The sequence below is a fragment of the Lobosporangium transversale genome, assembly GCF_002105155.1.
Source record: "Lobosporangium transversale strain NRRL 3116 chromosome Unknown BCR41scaffold_33, whole genome shotgun sequence".
In the NCBI taxonomy this organism is placed as follows: domain Eukaryota; kingdom Fungi; phylum Mortierellomycota; class Mortierellomycetes; order Mortierellales; family Mortierellaceae; genus Lobosporangium; species Lobosporangium transversale.
Genome location: NW_019029011.1, coordinates 91686 through 112824, shown reverse-complemented (window position 1 = coordinate 112824; position 21139 = coordinate 91686). Strand labels below are relative to the sequence as shown.

The 21139-nt window shown below is 43.3% G+C and overlaps 6 protein-coding genes across 6 annotated transcripts; 3 read left to right on the top strand and 3 right to left on the bottom strand.

The window, feature by feature from the left end:
• Positions 1-55: 55 nt before the first annotated feature.
• On the bottom strand, positions 56-2112 carry BCR41DRAFT_325366 (hypothetical protein). The gene is made up of 3 exons (XM_022021578.1): positions 1552-2112; positions 1074-1460; positions 56-982 (listed from the first exon to the last, which is right to left on the bottom strand). The coding sequence occupies exons 1-3, from the start codon at positions 2053-2055 to the stop codon at positions 74-76; spliced, it is 1800 nt and encodes a 599-aa protein (XP_021878935.1). The 5' UTR covers positions 2056-2112; the 3' UTR covers positions 56-73.
• Positions 2113-3275: 1163 nt separating this feature from the next.
• Positions 3276-4950, top strand: BCR41DRAFT_358251 (hypothetical protein). Its single transcript, XM_022025014.1, has one exon. It carries the CDS (start codon positions 3290-3292, stop codon positions 4925-4927), a length of 1638 nt encoding a protein of 545 aa, XP_021878934.1. The 5' UTR covers positions 3276-3289; the 3' UTR covers positions 4928-4950.
• On the bottom strand, positions 4657-7148 carry BCR41DRAFT_358248 (hypothetical protein). Its single transcript, XM_022025013.1, has 5 exons — positions 7075-7148; positions 6555-6965; positions 6333-6438; positions 5024-6188; positions 4657-4887 (listed from the first exon to the last, which is right to left on the bottom strand). Exons 2-4 carry the CDS (start codon positions 6915-6917, stop codon positions 5116-5118), a joined length of 1542 nt encoding a protein of 513 aa, XP_021878933.1. The 5' UTR covers positions 6918-6965; positions 7075-7148; the 3' UTR covers positions 4657-4887; positions 5024-5115.
• An 827-nt stretch (positions 7149-7975) lies between these two features.
• Positions 7976-11578, top strand: BCR41DRAFT_358244 (hypothetical protein; the record flags this gene model as incomplete). The annotated part of the gene is made up of 8 exons (XM_022025012.1): positions 7976-8571; positions 8950-9057; positions 9166-9228; positions 9326-9352; positions 9463-9762; positions 9859-9897; positions 10010-11027; positions 11139-11578. The coding sequence occupies exons 1-8, from the start codon at positions 8023-8025 to the stop codon at positions 11573-11575; spliced, it is 2541 nt and encodes an 846-aa protein (XP_021878932.1). The 5' UTR covers positions 7976-8022.
• An 889-nt stretch (positions 11579-12467) lies between these two features.
• On the top strand, positions 12468-14831 carry BCR41DRAFT_424018 (kinase-like domain-containing protein). Its single transcript, XM_022030361.1, has 2 exons — positions 12468-13648; positions 13733-14831. The coding sequence occupies exons 1-2, from the start codon at positions 12731-12733 to the stop codon at positions 14819-14821; spliced, it is 2007 nt and encodes a 668-aa protein (XP_021878931.1). The 5' UTR covers positions 12468-12730; the 3' UTR covers positions 14822-14831.
• A 232-nt stretch (positions 14832-15063) lies between these two features.
• BCR41DRAFT_388191 (hypothetical protein) lies at positions 15064-18909 on the bottom strand (the record flags this gene model as incomplete). The annotated part of the gene is made up of 5 exons (XM_022027972.1): positions 15064-15389; positions 15527-16124; positions 16233-16460; positions 16594-17516; positions 18204-18909. 5 exons carry the CDS (start codon positions 18907-18909, stop codon positions 15247-15249), a joined length of 2598 nt encoding a protein of 865 aa, XP_021878930.1. The 3' UTR covers positions 15064-15246.
• Between the last annotated feature and the right edge of the window lie 2230 nt (positions 18910-21139).

The following is a 21139-nucleotide window of genomic DNA, read 5'->3' as shown; positions in this document are numbered from 1 at the left end:
GGCTGGATCATGAGCCCATGGTGACACCACACCCCCCACTGTGACATTTTCATTTCGCTATTTCTTTATTCTGTTAGGGACGTGGGCGGTGGCCACTACGTCGACGTTGTGCTAATCGAATCTGTTTTCGGCGAAATGACTCTTCCAAGTTACTTAGTCCCCCTGTTTCGATATATTCACGCATATTGGGGCCAATTACATATCCAAATGACTCCATTTCTTCGATCGCATACTTAATGCGAGGATCGTTCTCGCGCGCAAGCTTTCGCACCAGACTTGTGTAGATCGCTTCAGATGGGATCACATTGTGACTCTTCATTTCCTCAAGATACATGAATGCATCTTCGTAGTTGATCTGCGTCAGGCATAACGTGATCAATGACTGGTACGTATCAACATTGGGGTCTACGCCTGCTTTCTGCATCATCTTAACCACATTCTTGCCCTCATTCATGTTTCTATCAGTTATACAACCAGTTAGTAATGCATTGTAGGTGTCCGTATCCGGGTTAACTTTCAAGTCCGATGCTGCCTCAAAGATCTGCATGGCCCGAGTCAAATCATTGATGCGACCACAGGCCTCAATCAATACGTTAAAGGCTACGACATCTACAGCTTTGCCCTCTCGATGCATTTCCTGCATACAGATGAATGCTTCGTCAATGTTTCCAGGCTCATCAAGGATTTTGAGTAAGCTCGTCGCAGTCAAAACAGTCGGCTTCATACCCGATGTTCTCATGATCGACAAGACGTTGAATGCCGACTTGAATTTCTTAGCAAGTGAAAAAGACTGAAGCAAAGGAGCAAAGTGATACTCCCTGAATTCCATTCCGGCTTCTCCCATATGCTGAATAACTTCTGCAGACAATTGTGGGGCTCTTTCATGTCCTGCACAATGGAGAACCAACATACATGTTCCTTCGTCAAGCGTAGCTCCCATCTCCTTGACACCCTTCTTCCAGCAATGCTCTACTGCAGGAAGCTATAAAATTTGTGTAAAAAAAAGTTTCAATACTATAGTATTGTGACCTAAATAAGCAGCTCCAACATTATTCTAAGCAAATGCTGCTTACCACATAGTCTTCAGCAGCCCTAGCCAAAAGATCTGTGTAGACAACTGCAGGAATTCTAGAAAGACCAGCCTGTACTTCGGCCATTTTCAACACAAGATAAGCAGTTTCAGACTCGTGAAGAGACTGTGCCAGCTGGATGACTGATATGTAGCATTGTAATGATGGCCGGATATCAATCACAGGCTTGCCATTCTCGTCTGGCTCTCCGCCTTCATTAACAGACACTGTCATATCGCCCAAAAGGTCTAGAGCATGCTCCAGCTCCTGATTAGTACAGAGTCCCTGCACAATTATCTCAAACGATTTAAGGTTCAGTTTGAGTCCTGCTTTCGCGACCATTTCCCGTATTTTTTCCAGAATTACGGTATCCCCCTGTGTCGCAGCGGCCTATGACAACAAATTTACATAGAAATGATAAGACAAGGCTCCCAAGGTTCATTCATATTGCTTAAGTATCATCTCGAGTTTGATTCCTTACCTTGAGACCAATGTTAAAGCAGGAAATATTAGGAGAGCAACCAGCAAGCTCCATCTCTTCCAAAGTGGTCAAAATGCTCTGCAGATCCTTGTTGCGTGCATGTGCTTCGAGAAGAACTCGATATGTGGTCAGATCAGGCTTCAGGTTGGATTCGAGAATTTCTCTGCATTTATCGAAAATGGGCAGACATGCATGCGGATCCTTTTCAAGCTTAAGTAGCCTGATATTATATGGGCTGAGAGGTATGGAGGGGTATGTCCCGGTGATGATCCCTCGAGAATTCAGAGCCCTGGGGATTACACAACGGTTAGGTGGTAAAGATAGAGATGAAGACGATATTAGACGGTTCCCATGTAGAGCGAGCGAGATTAGTTGGTTCGTGCTGGATGTTGTTCTAGACAATATCACCTGTGCAGGAAGCCTTGTATTTTGATTCCAATGTGTAGTGCAGGTGAGGTGCAGTCGAATACCTCTCAGCATGTTATAATAATTTAACATTAACATTGCAGCCTTCAACGTATTTTTGTTGATGTCTAGATTTCTAACAATACTACAAATGGGTTGCTGTCGTGACAGAGACTGATGTCAGGACAGAATGTTTTGACAAAACGAATTAACAGTCCTACTCCGTTGACTTCTAAACTTGGCAAAAAAAGCTGTTACAATTCACCTCTTTCTTCTCTGCAACGTCTGTTTTATCACTCACAAACATGCAGCACAGAAGACTACCTTTATCAATCGTAAAAACATCAGCTAGACAAGCAACACTTGGAGTATCTTCACGACAGCTTCTTGTATCACTAAGATGTTGCCCAACATCTTCTATCACGTTGCAGCCTTTCATCCATACCAAAATTACATCTTCGTTCACGATACCCAACCAACAATCGGTCTCTCTCTTAATTCATACAGTACTACCACCACTGCTATCACTACCACAGACGATAGTAATGTTCGTCCTCCATCAGTATCCAGGAAAGACATTGGCTCCCATCGGAGGAGGTTTAAAAGACCTCAATCATCACAAGAATTTATCTCTGCGACAGCCAGCAGTATTGATGTTTTACTCAGCCGTATCACGAATCTCTCTCCAGGAGACTATTACCATAGAGTAGGGGACGTTTTGGATCGGACGCAGCTCACTAATTTTTCGCGGCTACATACTGCACTTCAGGATCCAAACAATGCTCATGCAATATGGGATGCCTACTATGTGATTCGCAGGTCGCACAAGGATCTTCGTTTATTATCAAACGATGTTATTAGGCTTCTCATTATTTATTTTAAAGATGCTGCCAAAAAATGCAATCCAAACGAGGCACGTTGTGATCACATCAGTGTTAACGACGAGATAGCCTACAAAGGAGTCAATTCTGCGAAGGAAATTTGGCATGCTAGAATTGTCACTGTCATCAATGACAAGCGCTCACTGGCACAGTCATTGACGCGATGGGATTTTAGCGACCTGATGTCCGCATTAAATGGAGTGGGGCGTTTTGAAGAGGCATTGGATGAGTTCAAGAAGCTTATTGCAGGAAATGTGAAGGTAGATCCTATTTTACTTAATCATGCCGTGCGGGCGTGGGGGGGCCTTAATCGACTTGATATTGCAGCGAAAGTCATTCACGAGGCGCGAAAGCGGTTCAATATTAAGCCAAGCGAATTTACACTTGGGTATCTGATTCAAAAATGCCTCATTGCAGGATACAAAAAAGAGGCGCTCGGTTTCTGGAAAGAAATGTTGGCTGACGAAAGTCTTGAGAGCATTGAGACTGTGAACGGTATTTTGAGGGCATGTGTTGCAAGTCGGGAGAGTTTGTATGCTCAAGAGGTGTACGATACTCTGCCACGTCTTGGTATCGATTCCAATATCGAGTCATTGGACCTGATGTTGAGCCTCGCGGTAGCAGAAATCCAATATCCAAGTGACAGGAGTCTGTTCCTGCAGGCAGTTCATGAAAAAATGATTTCGAGTGAGAAACCTGTTTTTGATCAGCGGATTCTCAAGTCGATTTTGACCAGTTTTGCTAAGAAGGGTGATGCAGATGGTGCAATCCTGGCGAAGGGACTGATAGGCAACTATGGATGTGTGCCTCGGGTTAATGAATACAACAGCATTTTGCATTGCTATATTCGCCTTCGGGAGATGGATAAAGCTATTGACTGGCTTCAGGAGATGAGGCGCTCAGGAGTTAGACCAGATAGGTCAACATATGTGCTTTTAATGCAATCTTTTGCACAACAAAGAATGCCCCGGCATGCTGAGGCTCTCTTTCGACAGTTGCTACGCGATGGAATTCAGCCTGACCTTGCTGTCTGTAATTATCTTTTAATGGCTTATGAACAAGGGAGGATGGAAAGGCGGTGTTTACAGCTATATAAATCCATGCTCAATGACCGATCCATTGGTGTGGATCAAATCTCGTTTACTTGCATGTTTAATGCCATCTTTCACAGTGATAAGGCGCGACTAGAAGGAGGCGAAGGTCTTCAAGGCGAAGGCACAGTGCTGAATGACCTTAGGTTCTTGAATAAAATCTCAGAACCTATTGGCCAATCTTTTAGGCCTACATTGGAGAATGATGGAAGTCGAACTATCAGTACGTCTGCAGCACCTAGTCGGCCCTCGTCTAACCCTTGCATTGTGAAGAAGCATTATCAATTTGACAAAATTCCCTCAACAACGGAATTTTTAAACCCAAGGACTCTTTTCCGAGATATGATTATTGTCGGGATCCGACCTAGTCGCTCGCTCTACTCCAACATTTTACGAGCCTTTTTTGCCTGGCATGATTATGCAGGCGCAACAGTAGCACTTCAAGCGTTGATAGATCACTATTCACTCAAACCGACGCCCAAGATGAATGCCATCGTTGTCTCATGGGTGCTTGAGGAGCATAATAGACGAAATGATAACAACGAAAACACCCCCATTAGCAAAGGCGAACTGTCCAAACTAGTCAATATGATGAGTCGGACACGTGGTCTTATTCAGATTCTTGAGAAGCTTGCATATGACCAGAATTATGGACAGGACTTTAAGACTGAGAAGAATATGGATAATTTAGCGCCTATCTCTCTATCACCAGAAGATAATACGACCACGACCGTTACAGGACCTCGAGCAAATAGTAGAATAGGATTTCCACCACAGAATCAAGGACAGATTGCAAACCAGATTGAAGCAGCTAAAATGGAGATGGGTGGCGATCTTTTGGAGTTGTTCAGCACAAGCCCAATTGCAGGATCTTCATGGAGTACGAAAAAGGATGATCCGACGCAAATTGACCTTAATGATTTTGAGCGATGGTTCCAGTTATATTCAACCAGAGCAAGCTATGATCGGTCAAGGAAAAGTAAAGATGTCTCAACATAACTCCTGCATTCGCCAGAATATAGAGTAATAATAAATTGGTGATATTGTTATTATTATTATTACTATTATTTATTTTAGTGTATTGCAAATACATACCCTTCGGTGTGATCCAAAATTTAAGGGCTTTGGTGACCTCACCGACATAAAAAAGAGTAGATTTCATTATAAAAAGAATACATTCACGGAAGCTATTCTGTTCCTTCAGTCATGTCGGATGTAGTGGTCGCTACTTGCGAGAGCTGTAGCGATTGAAGCTTACTAACGCTGTGATGCAGCTTAGGAGCTGGCGGAGATCCAGAACGACTATCTGAGCCATAGCTTTCTAATACTGTCGCTATAGATGCCGCCGTTCCCAGGGTTAGGCTGTTCCCAAAGGATGGCGAATTGGGTGAAGAAGCTACCAAAGGAAGAGTTGAATGTGATGGCCCCTCTACTTTGATCTCAGTAAATCTTTCATCCAACCTCTGTTCAGCATTACCTGAAGCTTTCTGTGTTTCAGTTGCTTTTTCTACATAGGTCGTTTTCCGACGGATAGCATTCTCACGCTCTGATTCAGCCGCAACTACTTTTTTTTGTTGCTGCTGTTGATTTTGGCCTGAGGCATTTCTGAATACTTTTGCTCGGACAGCGTCCATGACTGCATCGTGATTGACCGATTTCCTCTTTAGGTGCGATGTAGGCGAAAGTGTCGAAGTAGGAGATTCATGCTCATCCTTAGGAGTTAGAGGCGGTAGAACATGAGATTGATGATCCATTATAGCAACTGGAGATGACTGAGCGGACGAATTAATGGATGGAAGACCATAATGGCGTCCTGAAGATGATGCCTTGGAAGACGGGTTTCCAGTGTGGATCGGAGGCAAAGTTGAACGTGGAGAAGAGGGTTGACGCTGAGAAGATGACTGTAACTGCGACTGAGGCTGGGAAGGGTGTTGAGATGGTGAATGATACTGCTGTACTGAGGTATTGATCTTGAGGGATGGTGGGCGGCTCTGAGGACTAGGTTGCATTGCGCGGAGGTCGTGGCGCGAATACTGAGCAGCGCTCTGATGCGTTGGTTGTGAAATATGATCTAGAGGTTCCTGAGCTGGATGAGCGGTGACATGGTCCTGATGCGAGTGCTTGGTAACACTATTTCCTGTCGAATGTGGGCGATTGTTTCCTACTGAACCATATAGCGAATTGTTATTACTACCATAATATGAAGTCGTCGACGGATAATGTCCTGAGGACGCTGATGCTGATGCATGGTAAGGACGAGCTGGTTAAAAACAAGAGTTTTTATATCTTTTAGTTGGAATTGGTCGTAGCGTGATTAAAGGTATGCCGTTGATGACTAGCTTCCAAAAGAGAAAGCATTGTATTTAGGAGGATGTAATTGTATCTGTGATATGAATCGACTTGCCTGCTGGAGGGGATCCACAACGCTTCTCAACAGCCAGATCCAATTCGATCTGTTTCGTCTGAAGGATAATTCTTTCTGTCTTGTATCGCTCCTCTTCTGCCTTACGCTATTGGAAGAGGCAGTGATAATGTTATAATTGATTAACATAATGAGACGGATCAATTTATCAAATGAAAGCGGTCAAAATCTTCCAACTTTCAAACTCATCCAAACTAAACAGACCTCGTCCTCTTTTGCCTTGGCATTCAACACTGAAATTAAAAACTCTTTGCTGGCATCATGGTAGCGCTCTAGAATGTCAGAAACAGATATGTTGGGCCGTGAAGGGTCATTAGAAGTAGATGTGGAGGATAATGGTGTAACAGCCAGCGTTGAGGAGATTGAGTTAGAGGAAGCGGGATGCAAAGGGCGGTGGAGTGGGCCCCCATGAAACCCAGCAAAAGGACGATGACCACCTTCAACAATGCTCGCTGAGAGCGGGCCGTGAATGTCCTGGTGATAATGCTGACGGTATTGATAAGATGGGTGATGGTGCTGTTGTCCAGACTGCCTTTGTAAAGAGCCACTGGTGGAATGATCAACCATATTGAAAGTAACGGAAGCTCCAGTGATAGGACGTCAAGGAGATTTCATCTACACCGAAATGGGGCTGATGTTAGCGAAGTTCAGGTGCTTGGCAACCATACCCGCTTTCAAGCTTCAGGTCTTAATGGGGTGTCAACAAAGGGTATCAAAAAGGTACCTGCTTGTTAGTTGAAGTATTTTATAAATAAGAAAGAAGGGGAGACACACAGATGGAATGGAACGGGGCAGAAGAATGATGTCAAATCCAAATCCAAGGAATCTAAAAAAAAAAAGTGGTAGCACGCAAAATCTTGATGCAGCCACAATGCCATGTGCAACACACGTCAACCTCCACATCAGATTATTCATTTCCAAACAATTAACCAACCATCAATCACAGAAGCATGCCTGTCCGTCTAATAAACATCTCAAGAGAGGTGATCGAGTTTCCGAATGTCCAAGAAGCCTTTGACTTTGTGCTCTCACTCGATCCTCCCATGTCCTTTAGGACAGATGCTCCCTATCCTGTGTGCATCCCTATTGATCCAGAGTCTTCTCCTAATCAACTAATGGAGCGCACCTATGCCATATTGCGTACGATATTTCTCTCCATAACGCTTCATTACTTGAATCATTTTGTAAAGAGCAAATGAATAGGACTGATCATCGTGTTCTTTCTCAAATATATATTAATTATTATGCAACAGCGTTGACAGACGATGAAAAGAAAGCAATCAAAGCGAAGTTGCATTACATGGTTAACGAAATGAAACAAGGTGGTGGTATTCCCGGGATGTCAGACGCTGACTCCGAGCTGATCTCTGCATTAGCCACTGCTAGCGCCGAGCCGCCATCAACCGCCAAGTGATTCAAACTGATCAGCACACACATTCACTATAATATCTATCATAATTGAAGATGGGTGTTGGACAGAGCTCATTTTTATTAAAGAGTTTTTTTTAAATGCTGTGCTCTCTGTGCTCTGTTCTTCGTGACCACATTCCTGTCATGTCAAAAGTGGCAGTTTCAACGCTTAAATTTCTCCTGCACTTTTTTTGTAACTTTACTTTCTTGGTTTTCACATTTCAACTCATTCTTCACATTTAGCTTTAATTCATATTACTTCATGACCATCTTGGACCGCGTCCGTGGACCTACTGGGAGGTCACGGATATCTGGTTCTAGCGCTTCTGCATCTACTCCTGTCTCCATTTCCCATTCATCCTCACATCAGCCCTCATCCGTTTCACTGGCTAATTCTTTACGTTCTTCCTCTAAGAACGTTAATTCTACTATTAATACCCCTTCTACTAGCAACAACATTAGTCACAGTAAAAACACTCTTAATTCCACCTCTAGCACTCGAGCCAGTTCTGTCTCTGCAGGGGCTTTGACTGAACATGGTACGCACAATAGGAAGTACGGCAGCGGCATCAGCAGCAATAACAAACATGCCTGTAAGGCGACCGCCAGAATTGGAAAAGAACTATATCACGAAGATGGCGATATCATTGGGCATCGTAAAGAGGAACTGCGATATTCACACCACAATGGTAGTGCTCAAAGCAGCTCTCTCACCAGATATGACGCGATTGTTGCTGAACGGATCGCTGTCCAAAAACGCTCTGAGGATGAAAGCAATACCAGCCGCTCCTCTACAGATGCAGATACAAACGTAAGTTTCGATCAATCCTCCGTCATATGAACAGACCTTTAGTCGCAGTCTATCGAAGATTACAGAGATATCCAACTACATACTTCCTTCTCGATAATCAACCATATTTCACTACCGAATACGCATTATGACAAAAAAAGAGGAAGTGGATGCTAAAAGTTTGCATACTCTACTACGATTTTGAATGTACTATCTTGTTGACAAATGAAGCAAGGCTCATTTTTTTTAGAAAAAAAGATTCTTCAAGATGGGTCATCGCCACTACCATGTTGTATTCCTGATCCTTTCTTCTAAACTGATTTGCAGATCAGTGGCTCTCGCCTTTTTGTGTCTTTATTATTAAACAGTATTATACTTTTGTTTTTTTGTGGAATGCAGTTTAAGACTGGTATAAAACTGATTCAACAGGCATACGAGGACAAATATCAAGCTCTCTTAGATGAAGTTAGCACATGGAAGTGGATCTCTGAGGAACAAAGTGTTCAGGTTGGTGTTCTGTCTTAGCTAGTACGACTATCAGTTTACTCAAAATGTGCTTTCCCCGCCAATTGACCCAGCTCTTCTGTGTAACGCTTCAATTACTCATCAACAAAGATGACGGTTATGGCTACAGAACTAGCCCAAGTAGAAAAAAAATACGTCACCCTTCAAAAAGAGGTATATGTATTTACTCACACAAAGGTACCTACAACCCAGCGACCAAAGCGCAGGACACTTACCCCCTTTTTTTTACTACAAATCACGGACACCATAGATGGCTCAGCTTGAAACATTTCGGAAGGCAAGTACATAATCTGTTCGCAGCCTACGAACACACGATGCCTCTTGTAAAATCCTTAGAAGGAACATCACATTTGACTATTTTCCATTTTCTGGTTATTTTACATACAGGCCATAGTGTCGATGGTAGATCAACACTCAGGGGCCACTTTAACACAGCTGGAACGATCTATCCTAGAGACTATTGAGGCCGATGCAGAGAATGGAGATTTAGGATATAATGCCGTAGCCAATGGTGACACAAGCTCGTTCATACTGGATGACAACACAGAGCATCTGCCACGGTTAACAAAGGAGGATCAGTTTATCATGGGACAAAAAGCAAGCAATGTCCCATCAGCTATATCGAGCACGTTCAAGAGCTCGTCTCTGATGGCAGCATCGCGTCCTCGTGCATCAACCGAATCCGTTGTAAGTTATCTAGTGGCGGCACTGTTTGCTTAAACCACTGTTTGCTTAAACCACATCGGCCGATTGTTAATACCCCTTCTTGTCTTCACGTTACAGGTAAAGAGACCTAGTACTATGCTTCATTCTAGAACAACAGTGAGTTTTTTTTCTTTTTTTTTTTTTGCTTGATAATTTTTCTCCTACTTGCACAAGTCATCTTGGAGTTGACATTGGATTCGGCTGATACTCACAATTTTATGGCCACTAGAAGTATTCAACAAGCTCTCCCTTACGTCAGAATAGAGACACAACAGCATATCACAGTGGCGCAACAACTCATCCGGATAATTCCTCGAGCGACCACAAATACATAACCAAACAGAATTTGGTAGATGGCCTAAGAAGTAAAAGAAATACCATTTCAACGACTTCGAGACGCCAACACCCTGGAATCGCCTCTTTTTCAGCCAACACTTCCAGGAGACATTCCGGTGCTTCACCTCCTTCGCTTCTTACAAAGACTGCTCTCTCTTCATCAAGAGTCACAACAACAGCGCTGGCATCTTTATCTTCCATTTCTTCATCTGCATCGTCCCCTCCCCAGACTTCGAGCAGCACGGCTGCTTCTTCGATAGGTGGCTCTATCAATGTCCGGACAGCGCGACAAAAACCCCAGCGAAGAGAGCACAGTTTAGATATTAGGACCTCTGTGGCACAAGTGACAAATCCCTTAGGAGACACACCACTTCTGTCTACAGTTCAGAGCGAAAGACACCAAGGTATTTCAGAAGGTTCTCTAGTATTGCAGTCAAAATTGGACACTACTGATCCTTCGCAAGTCGATACCAAACAGCGGTCAATCACATCTGATCCAGAAAAAATGTTCATGAGAGATCTTTCGCCAGCTGCCATAGAGCTATTCCGTCAACAAGAAGAACAGCAAAAGTTGGAGATAGAAGCGGACTATGCCTCCAAAAAAGCAGTACATGTACATATACGATATGATTCACGCCAAACAGACGACGAGGGTTACCGTAGGTCGGCTTCGCGCTCCACAAGCGATCGAAGCGACCATCTTCATTACCAGCGTAGATATTCCGGGTCAGGACAGATTACTGGGCATGAATCCAGCTCCAAACTCCAGAAATCGAATTTTCATGCGACTACTACTATTCATGAAGATAACTCCCGAAGGACTGATGGCATCGATGCCAATGCCTTCACGACACTATACAAAGAGATTCGCGATTCAATGGATAGCACTTCGTTTGGAATGTTTGCCAGAGGTAGGCGGAACTGGTCTAGCCAGAGAAATATGGCAACGAAGGAACAAGGGTTTACACTAAATAATACATTTTTTTGTGCTTCTTGCATTCTATTTTCATTGGTATTATTAGTGGTGACAGCGTTCAATGAAGGCGACAAAACCACGGAAGAGACGCTTGAGGAAGTGAGTAGGGTAGTCAAGGATTGCTCACTCAATCAGCGATTCCAAGATCTAATTTACCAAGCAGTAGCGGAGAAAGAAAGTCAGATGGCAAATGAAAGTACAAATCTGGCCATGGAAGCGAATAGGACTATAGACATTGATAAAAGTCTACTTTTAGATGACGAAGATGTAATTACTGAAGAGGAGGAAGGTGAAGAGGATGTAAAGAATGGCTTGCTTGCAGATGAGATTGTCAATATACTACGTGAGAATGATGTTGTCTTGCAAGAATGTCGACAACATAACTTATCGAAGCCTGAGGAACGGATACATTTAGGAGAGACCAAGATCTTGGATGTGACAAAGAGTTTAGAAGGCAGCGATAGCAACATTAGTAACAAATAGTGGAAAAATAGTAAATGTACTCAGTTACAACGCATCGCTAGTCTATTTGAGGTTTCGTTGCCGCTTTGGATAAAGGAATAAAACTGTTTGAGATAAAAGAGATTAAAGTAACATCAGGTCGTTGGTTTCATACTGCTTTAGCAACATGCGCTTATGTCATCTCACGAACAGCATTCTTTAGTTAGGGTGACCCCTCCAAATTTCCAAAATGCTTCCTAATTTTATCTAAAGGATGGCCAGTCTTTTTTCGTTACCATAAAGGAACCATCCCGATTCTTTTTTCCCCTCTTATTTCTTCTTGATGTATGCCCCCAGATGCCTGCAGCTAGAGACATAGATGCCGCGAAATATATTGCCCAAGAGGTAGCGCGGTGTTTTTTTGATATGGACAGAAAGCCAAGGGCAAGATTTAAATGCCTACAAGCCTACCATTGCACTTTCGAACGCATTCTCTGAAAGTTCAATTGGCCTGATATCTCTGTCGACACTTTTTACGCATCAACCCGTTGGCATGAAGGTTGCGCTGCTTGCCTAAAAGCTGCTTAAGGCCTTTGTGACAAGGCTCGACTAGGTTAACGGTACCATTAGTTGATAGTCATCTGTATTCATAAAAAAATGCAATTTACATGTTTACATGCTCATGGATGTTGTCTAATATCAATGTTCCCATCATGCTCTCTTTAAGCGGCAATACATGCGAAGAGCTTCTCTGAAAGTAATAGCAGCATTTAAGAAGAGGAATTAAATATCATTAGGTTCGACTTGTTCTACTAGTGCAGGTCGAAATCCATCGTGAATTGCACTTTCTTTATGGCTCTGCCCTTAGTGAATGCAGTTTTATTTTTCAAACTGCAGCCAAATGCAAACACTCCTTTTCACCTAATGCTGCTTGTTTCATTTCCATTTCGACCCAGTATATAATTGCTGTCACGCTATTCAAGAAAGAAGAGAGGAGGAAAGTTTGTATGGATGCGATATTTGTGCGAGTCTCCATTGAGCTCTTTTTTGGATTATTTTGCTTTCTACATCTAATCTTCCAATAACTGCATCCATCCAGAAACAATTCTCACCTTCTACATTCCATTCATTCCATTACAAACTTTCTCTTTACTTAACCTCGTTCTTTTTTTGATCCCTTCGTCCCATCCCAGGGTCATGTATCCCTCGGGCCAAAACTACTCAACCACACAGACTGCTGACATGGCGCCTGGTCTCACTCATTCTGCAATGACCACTCGCAGTGATGTGATGGACCTTGACTCACAAACATTTGAAACCCATCGCTATGCCCGTCCAGAAGACGATCGTCTTGTACAGCAACATGTCTACCAGCAACAGATTCAGCAAACGCATCAACAAAACTTCCTACAACCACAACCACAACCACATTTACCATCTTATCCACGTCGTCCAAGTTTTTCTCAAGCTGCATCACCTGGGCAGCTGCAACAACTTCAGCAGCAGTTACACCAGCAATATCAGGGCCAACAGCAAACATGTCCCCAAGACCTGCGTCATCCCGTCATTCATTACCAGCACCAGCCCCCACATGGTCAAGTCTATAACCAGCTCCATCCTATGCATCATCCTATCCAGCAAACATGGCAGGCAACTGAAACTCACTCGATCACGCCTGCGACTGGTCAGGGACAGAGCCAGACGGCAGAGACTCAGATGCCTAGCCTAGAGTTCTCAGATGTTGGCAACTCGACCACCTCTCGAGCCATGAATGACAATGCTCACGCTAGCCACCTGGTATTTGCACAACCGTTGCCTTCGCCTTCCATGGCGCCAAAGGATATAGTAGCTGTAACAGACATAGATAGTGTAGAGTCCACGGACAGTGATTATTTTTTAGCGTCTGTGCTCAATGTAATCAGGCCTGTTGCTCTTCAGCCTGTGCCTGTGTACGATTACCACTCAGAGTTCACGCAGCGTCAGTGGGTCACAAAGGGAGGCAATGGTGAGATCCGAAGAGCATTTTGGCCCCTACAACAAACTATTGTTATTCTCAAGCGTCTCATAGATACAAAGCAAACAACTGAAAAACTTGCGAAACTGTTCGACAAAGAGGTTCGTCTTTTACAATTTTTTTCTATGTATGGCTGGTGGACACAAAAAAGTAGCTCATGGCAAGTATTTTTAACAAACGTGCAGGTTGAAGTCATGAACCAATGTAGGAACCATGAAAACATTGTCCAATTCTACGGGGTAGCTATAAGAAATTCCGATGATGAGAGAAACGGAGAGCGCTTCATGATCATGCAGTTCTACCAACTTGGAGATCTCGTCAAACTGATGGAAATGCCCAATAATTCATTTGAAGCACCAACACTCAACGATAAAATATATCTGGCCCTCGACATTGCTATGGGACTCGATCATTTATTCAAATGCGGCTTCCATCACGGGGATCTTCATCCCAAGAACATCTTGATCGATAAAAGAAGAGATCCTACGCCCCAACAGGGGCGATATCTTGCAAAATTGACTGACTTTGGCTTGCGACGTTTACGTGACAGCAAGAAGGCATTCTCAAGTCAACAGTTTGGAGGTGTCTGGCAGTTTATAGCTCCGGAGCGCATGTGCAAGAACAGACCGAGGTATGATGTTCGCTGCGACATCTTCGCCTTAGGTGTCCTCTACTGGTTCATTATGGCTGGACGCTATCCTTTTAAAGACCCCTCATTGTTTACGCCTGGAGCAAGGGAAAACAGGGTAGAAGGCACACCTGATTGGTACCACGATGTATATACAAAGGCATGGGATGAGGACCCGAATAACCGTCAACAGGATCTGGAGGAGATCATTCAGGTTTTCCGATACAATCTCGGTATTCGAACGCCACCACCACATTTCCTGAACCCTTCATATCCACACTCACATCACCCACATCAACATCAACTGCCTCAGCACGCAAATATACCATTACATGAGCACCACAACTGCTCTACTTTTCAACCATCTTATGTGACCCACGATGGTCAACAACACCCCCAGTATCATCATACCGGAAGTTCTGCAGGTGGATCCACAATCCGAGGCTCACCACTGTTAACACCTGCATCCATGTTGACACCTACATCACTAAATGGCCCTGCATCTCCTCATCCTCCTTCACCCCTGTTTTCCAATGCAACACTGGCGCCTACCTCCTCCATGACGCGATCCAGCAATCCCAATCACCCACACTATAGGAAGCCATCTGTTCCAAATGGCCAACCCACCAGCATCTTCCGTACATGAAGTCGCGACTAAATGTTTTAAATAATTAAAATGTATAATATTTATTTCTATTCATAAGTAATCTGCTTAATTATGAGGAATGTTTGCTCAAATACCATGAAATTTTTCTTAATAACGAAGAAGGTAGCAAAGTAAGTAAGAAAAACATGTGGATCTTATCCAAGTGGTTCTTATTCAGTAAAGGAACAGACATCCAAATATCTAACTATAGAATAACAATGATTGGCTGAATCATGTATAATCCATATTCTGATTTGAATTTTATTACCATATGGGTCTAACGCTTCAGTTTGTTAACCTGTTGCCTTCAGTTGATTGTTTACTACAACATGTGAGCTGATCAGAGTAAAAGAGCATACCTGGATTTGAGAATGAGAAGCGACTGGTACTGGATGAGGTATGCTCACTAATAATCTAATTGCCATTTATGCAGGTACCGTCTCGACCTCGGTCCGTATGATCATATTGCGTACATTTGCGCGGCGCTTGTTGGCCTTGCGCAAACGCACGTTGCGTCGACATTTTAGGTAAAGAAACATGCCCATCAAGACCAGTACAATCACACCTCCTGTGCCCACACAGTGAGCCATACACAGAGAGAAAGCAAGGGCAATAAAATACAGGTCAGATGTAAAAAAAAAAAAAAAAAAAAAAAAAAAAAAAGAATAATAATAAATAGCAAAAACGTATTTTACACAACTTTACCGATGGTTGACACCTTGATAATCTCTTGAAGTGCCACTGTATTATCAGGTGGACGGTATGGACAGGTCCCATGGATACCTCCGGGGACCCAGCATCCCGCTGTCTGCCAGCTTGAGATATCGATCCATACCATCCCAGCACCGGGGATGCCTCCACTCAACGGAAGAGTGGACCCTGATCTAGATAGCGCATTTGAGGTTGTTAAATTCAGTATCTCACGGTTGAGAAATGAAGTTCCATGGCCATTTCGCGCGTATGATACAGTAGACGGCAAAGGATAGGACCCATCAGTGCCTTCTTCTTCATCATCTGCATAGTTGTCCTGGTCCTGATATTGTTGATCGTGTCTCTTATTGTTAAAAGGCATATTTCCGTTGTTCAAAAGTTTCTCAGTCAGATATTTGCCTTCCGCCTTTTTCAAGTGCTCTCTACGTTGCGAGCGATTGATTGAGAATGCAGGTGCTGCTGCATTCCAGTAGCTCAATAATGTCAAATATAGCTGATGGTTCTCACGGGCAGTCCGAGGTACATCAAATGCGTAGCCTTCGGGACATGTGACATCCCTGTAGTTCGCAGCGCCTTGGTCATAAATGATCCACTATGGAAGAAAAATGCGTCAAAAGATAAAGAGGAAAGAAACATTGCTTAGTCGCTATTATGTGGAGACAAAGATATTCTCCTACTCATTATTGCTGTCTATCCCTACCACACTAGACGTATTGACCCGACGACAGGCTACTGGTAGCTTCATATTACAATCTTGTGCAGCCCAGCGCCCATTAATTTGCATAGCCCCACAACGACGGTCCCGACTTCGTATTTGACTTGGTGGTGGTTGGTTTATATCCCATGACCAGATGGTCATCGCTGTTTGCTCCGAGAATGTTAGTATCGGTGATCGACCCTTTACCAAGGTAGAAAATCCACAGGTAGTCTAATATGGAGTAATGACAGAGTGGATTAATTTTTTTTTTTTTTTTTTTTTTTTTTTTTTTCCAGCACTTAGATTGCTAAACCAAATGGGTGTATGGGCCAGTAGGCATCATTTTCAACAGTGATCGACTTACAGCAAGTTGAATAGAGGTATTTGACCACGGCAAAAGATCGCTATCTGACATACTCGAAAACGACCATGTCACATTCATAGTCTTCAGGTTGTCGCCATTCTTAATACCATCCTCTTTCGGCTCCTTAATAACGGAGGAATTCGTTTCAGCACCTGTTGGGACCATAGCAACTCCTGGCACTGGGGAGTCACAGGTACTCAGGTTCAATGAGGTTGACACCTGAAGCAGACTGCTATTCATCATGGAAGGGCCTAGCATCCCAGGTGCATACAGGGTTGTAAAGTCATCCATGATATTGTAAGTAGAGTTGTCTGATAAGTTATTTGAACCAATCCCGACCACAATCCGCCGCTTGATCACTTCAGTTAAATAAGCACTAGTCGGCCAACCCGTCGGAGTCATGATACGGCCCGAAAGAGGATCCGTCGTTGTGTTATAATAATCCAGTCCTACAACGCCCGATTTCCACCAGCTTGACATCAAATCCTCGCGGTCCTTTTGTAGCAATATAGGACTGTAGATCAATGAAGGAAATGCGTCAGTAAAGAGATCATGAAGGGAATGCCTGTCAGGTAGTAGCGCCTTGATCATACGATTGGTGTTCAGCGAAGCGACTGACTCGAAAAAAGTTCCATTTTTAAGGCCTACGGTCGTACCGTTGCCTACCGGTGTTGACTTTCTGGTATTAGAATTATCGGTTGAAGTTGGCAATGGCATGGGTTGTAGGAGTGATGAAGGTGTAGGTGAACGTAAGGGTAATTGAGATCCTAGAGTATTGCTGGCAAGTTCATTCAAGTTGAGAATAATCAAGACCACATCCTCATATTCATTCTCAGATGTTTTCTCGATCCAATTCTGCAAACCCTGAAGGAGCATCAGCAAATCCTCGCCTGTCGAGCAAGTGATGCCGTCTATTGCCTGGTCTATAGCCAAGGATTTATCATAAGATGAGACAATGCCTTTGCTCGATGCGAGTTGATGGAGGTTTTTTCGGAGCAATCCAGGGAGTGCAGTTTGGTTTCTAGCTTTATAGTCAAGAGCATGCTCCCGCTCTGAAGCTGCAGTCTTTGAATGCTTTTCATCGTCCACCATGATCTTGGTTTTAGTTTTATCTTTTAAAGTTGGTAGCACGGGACGTTGTGCTGATTGTGAAGACTGATGCTCCCCAGATTCCGTCTTTTTTGCTTTTTGTCTTTTCTCAGCGTTGCTATTATCATTGTTGCTGCTATTGACCGCAGCTCTCTTTTCCAGGAGCTTGTTTACTTTGTCGTTAATATTGTGATCTTTTTTTTTGAACTTCAAATACTGTTTGCATCCGGGAATGTGTTCATTTTGATTAGAAATTACTGGTATCATCGTGTGGGCTCCTATCGGCATAGTCGATGGATGGTCCTCCTCGTCTGCAGCAACCTGCTTATTACTTATTCTCTGTAACTGCAGTGACGCCTCTAAATTATTTTGCCCCTGCTCCATGGCGAGCTGAAGTCCCGACAGCTGGTTTGCATCTCTCTTGATCCTCGGACAGAGCTGCCACCCATGCCCCGCTCCATCCCACCATAAATCAATCACCAATCGGCGCATCCCCGCCTGCAACAACTCGGGAACCTTACTGATCTTTTCTCCACCAAAGTTGTTGCCAAAGTAGGCTGTCCTCGTATCGACCCCGACCCACATCTGGCGATCGATTGGGACAATAGGCGCAGCAATGAGCTTTTGTGTCATCAACGCACCATCTGCATATTCACGTGCATGCTCAAGATTACCGAGCGGTGTATGCTGTGTATATGCAAAATCAGGTCCAATGAGTGGTGGAAGATCGTCGGAAGGAACATCGCTGCGTTGGTTTGAATTAACATTGTATGAAACTGCTTCGCATGGCTGGAATAGCATCAATGGATGATATAAAGCCAAGGATGGAAGCAGAGATTGTTTGGAGGATGGGAAAAGGGGGGAAGGAGAAGATAAAGAAGACAAGAGACAATTGATGCTCAGGAAAAGGAAAAAGGCAAGTGTTGGCGAGACTGTTTGTGCACTGCCACTACAGGCGGAAGTCGCGGGAGTGCTATAGAAGACAGCAAAGATACGAATGGCTCTGTAGAGTGATGCGAAAGTAGCAGAGATACAAGGCGCATCAATGTTTGTGAGTGGATATTTAGTAATGGCAAAACAAGGGTCTATCCGTTGCTGTGTCTGTGTCTGTGCGTGTCCTTGTGCTTGCACTTGTTCCGATGGCAGTGTTTCAGAATGTATTGTCGTAGGTAATGAGATGTTGATGTAAGAAGGAAAATGAGGATGAGAGGGAACGAGAGAAGTCATGAGGTAGCCAGTCTAGATTTGTGTTGTTATTGTTGCAATTTAGGAAGAAAGTTGAGGCGCAACGGATAACGAAAATTAAAGGGATACCAGAGGAAGAAACTAAGGAACCAATATCACTGATGTGTTTGTTTTGATTAGAAATCTGTGCTATTCGCTCTTTTTTGGTTGGTCCTTTCAATCACAAGAATTTCATTAAATAAACCTAATCAAATAGCCAAAAAGAGCGTACAGCACAGTTCTCTGGTTTTGATCCACAAGAGCGTTGTATCTGGAACCACGTGGCTTATCACTGAATAGATGGATTGGGACTGGACTTACGCTACCGATCTGACATGGGCTGTGGTAAGCAGTACGCCGCCCTCCATGCAGCTATCATGCTGATGTGGGTTCATATAAGTATACTTCTCTATGTTGTTGGCAGCATTATAGAAAATGTTGCCATTCTGATACATGTTCATATACTGAGAGTGGTATCCCTTGGGATCGGGATGTTGTCTATGGTGTAGTGCTGGGTGTAGTTTCTCTGCGCTATCATCAAAGTATCCTTTCTATAGTTGATCTCGTTCCTCTCTTCCGTCGTTGCCGACCACTATGATGCTGCTAGAACCACTCCTAGTCATACTATTCAAAGTAAAATGGCTATGCGCTTAACCATTACGTTGTTGTATCAATTACACGAGTAGTTTAGCGCTGTTGGAATTGGTTTTGGTGCTTGAAGCCAGGTATTTCCAACTATTACGATAATTGAGATTCTTCAAGAAGAAAAATAGGAATAAACATACACAAAAAGCCTAAAGCAACCAGTCAGTACTCATCGCTTTGGTATATACGAAGAGGGAACAAAGGATCCATACTTTGAAAGCTCCCTTCTTCATCATCGTCTATTTTATTCGACATGTTTTCGTCATATAAATGATATTGCTGGTCGTAATCGTCGTCTTTGCCTGGAACATCGGACCCATTAGTTCGCGAAGGACAATAAAGAGCACTCACTGTAGTCATTTACCTCTATTGCTATTTGTTGTCATACCCTCGTAGTCGCCTATATCCCTTAGCTAAGTAGAATATTAATATACAATCCCAAGTACATGCAATCCTGTAACTGCTACTGGCTGATTAAATTAATCTATACGCTAAGTATACTAGCTTTTTAGCAAGATGGTGCGTAAACATCAATGGATCACCAGAAAATGAGATCTGAGCCATGGTATTTTTGAGCGTATCTGCCCTGTTGTTATGAAGGCCTACACTGACTTGACAGAGCATGTTGTAGACATAAGCAACTACATAGGCAGGTATAAATGAAAGGATCACCTTTTTTTTTTATTACCGAAGTTCAGGAACTCGCATTGGAAAACTGATTCAAGCCTTGATCACTCGAGGCTAGTTCGCTATTTTTGGCAATATTGACCTGGAAAAGTAGAGAGGCTCTTGACAATTCGAAAGAATTGAAGTTCGCTGTTACATCATTCCATCGATAACCCAGGGCTAACGTGAAATTGCATCAACCATTGTTCTCTAGATCGTATTTTGATTCCACTGATGGATGCTTTGACGTGGTTCTGGAACGCTATTATCTGTCAAATCGCATTAGGACATCATGGAGAAAAGACTAGCCACCGGGTACATAGTTGGACAGCCTTGTGTATCTCTCGTTAGACGGAAGCAGTTGGAATCAATGAATCGAATTGAACTGTTTCTGCCCAGGGCTTTACTACCGTCGAATGGCCTGGATGTCGTTCCAAGCAGCCTTGTTTCATTTGCAGCTCAGGCAAATAAATGCCTATACCCGTAAAACGAGAGAAGAATTGGTGTTGCTCGCTCAAAGTCGAAAACTCCATATTATTAATCAATAAAGCTAATGGCTTCAGTAACTGCGCTAATGAAGAGCTCAATGACAATATGCGCGACTTTAATAGCCATCAAGCAATGTTCTACTTCTCTCTTGCAAATTATGCCACACTTTCCTCATATCGCTTTTACTCATACTACTAAATAATTAGGCCACATTCGAATGCTCCATCTTCACGAAAAACGACTACCCATGCTTATCTTCTTTCTTGAACGTTTTTTTTTTTTTTTTTTTTTTTTTTTTTCGACATATAAAGCGTCTAAAAACATATTAATGTTGAGCCATCATTGTCATTAAGGTTCCTGATTAACCTCTTCCATCGTCATACAGACGTCCAAGATGGAGAAGTACTGAGCGTAAAGTGCTCGGCGACTTCCG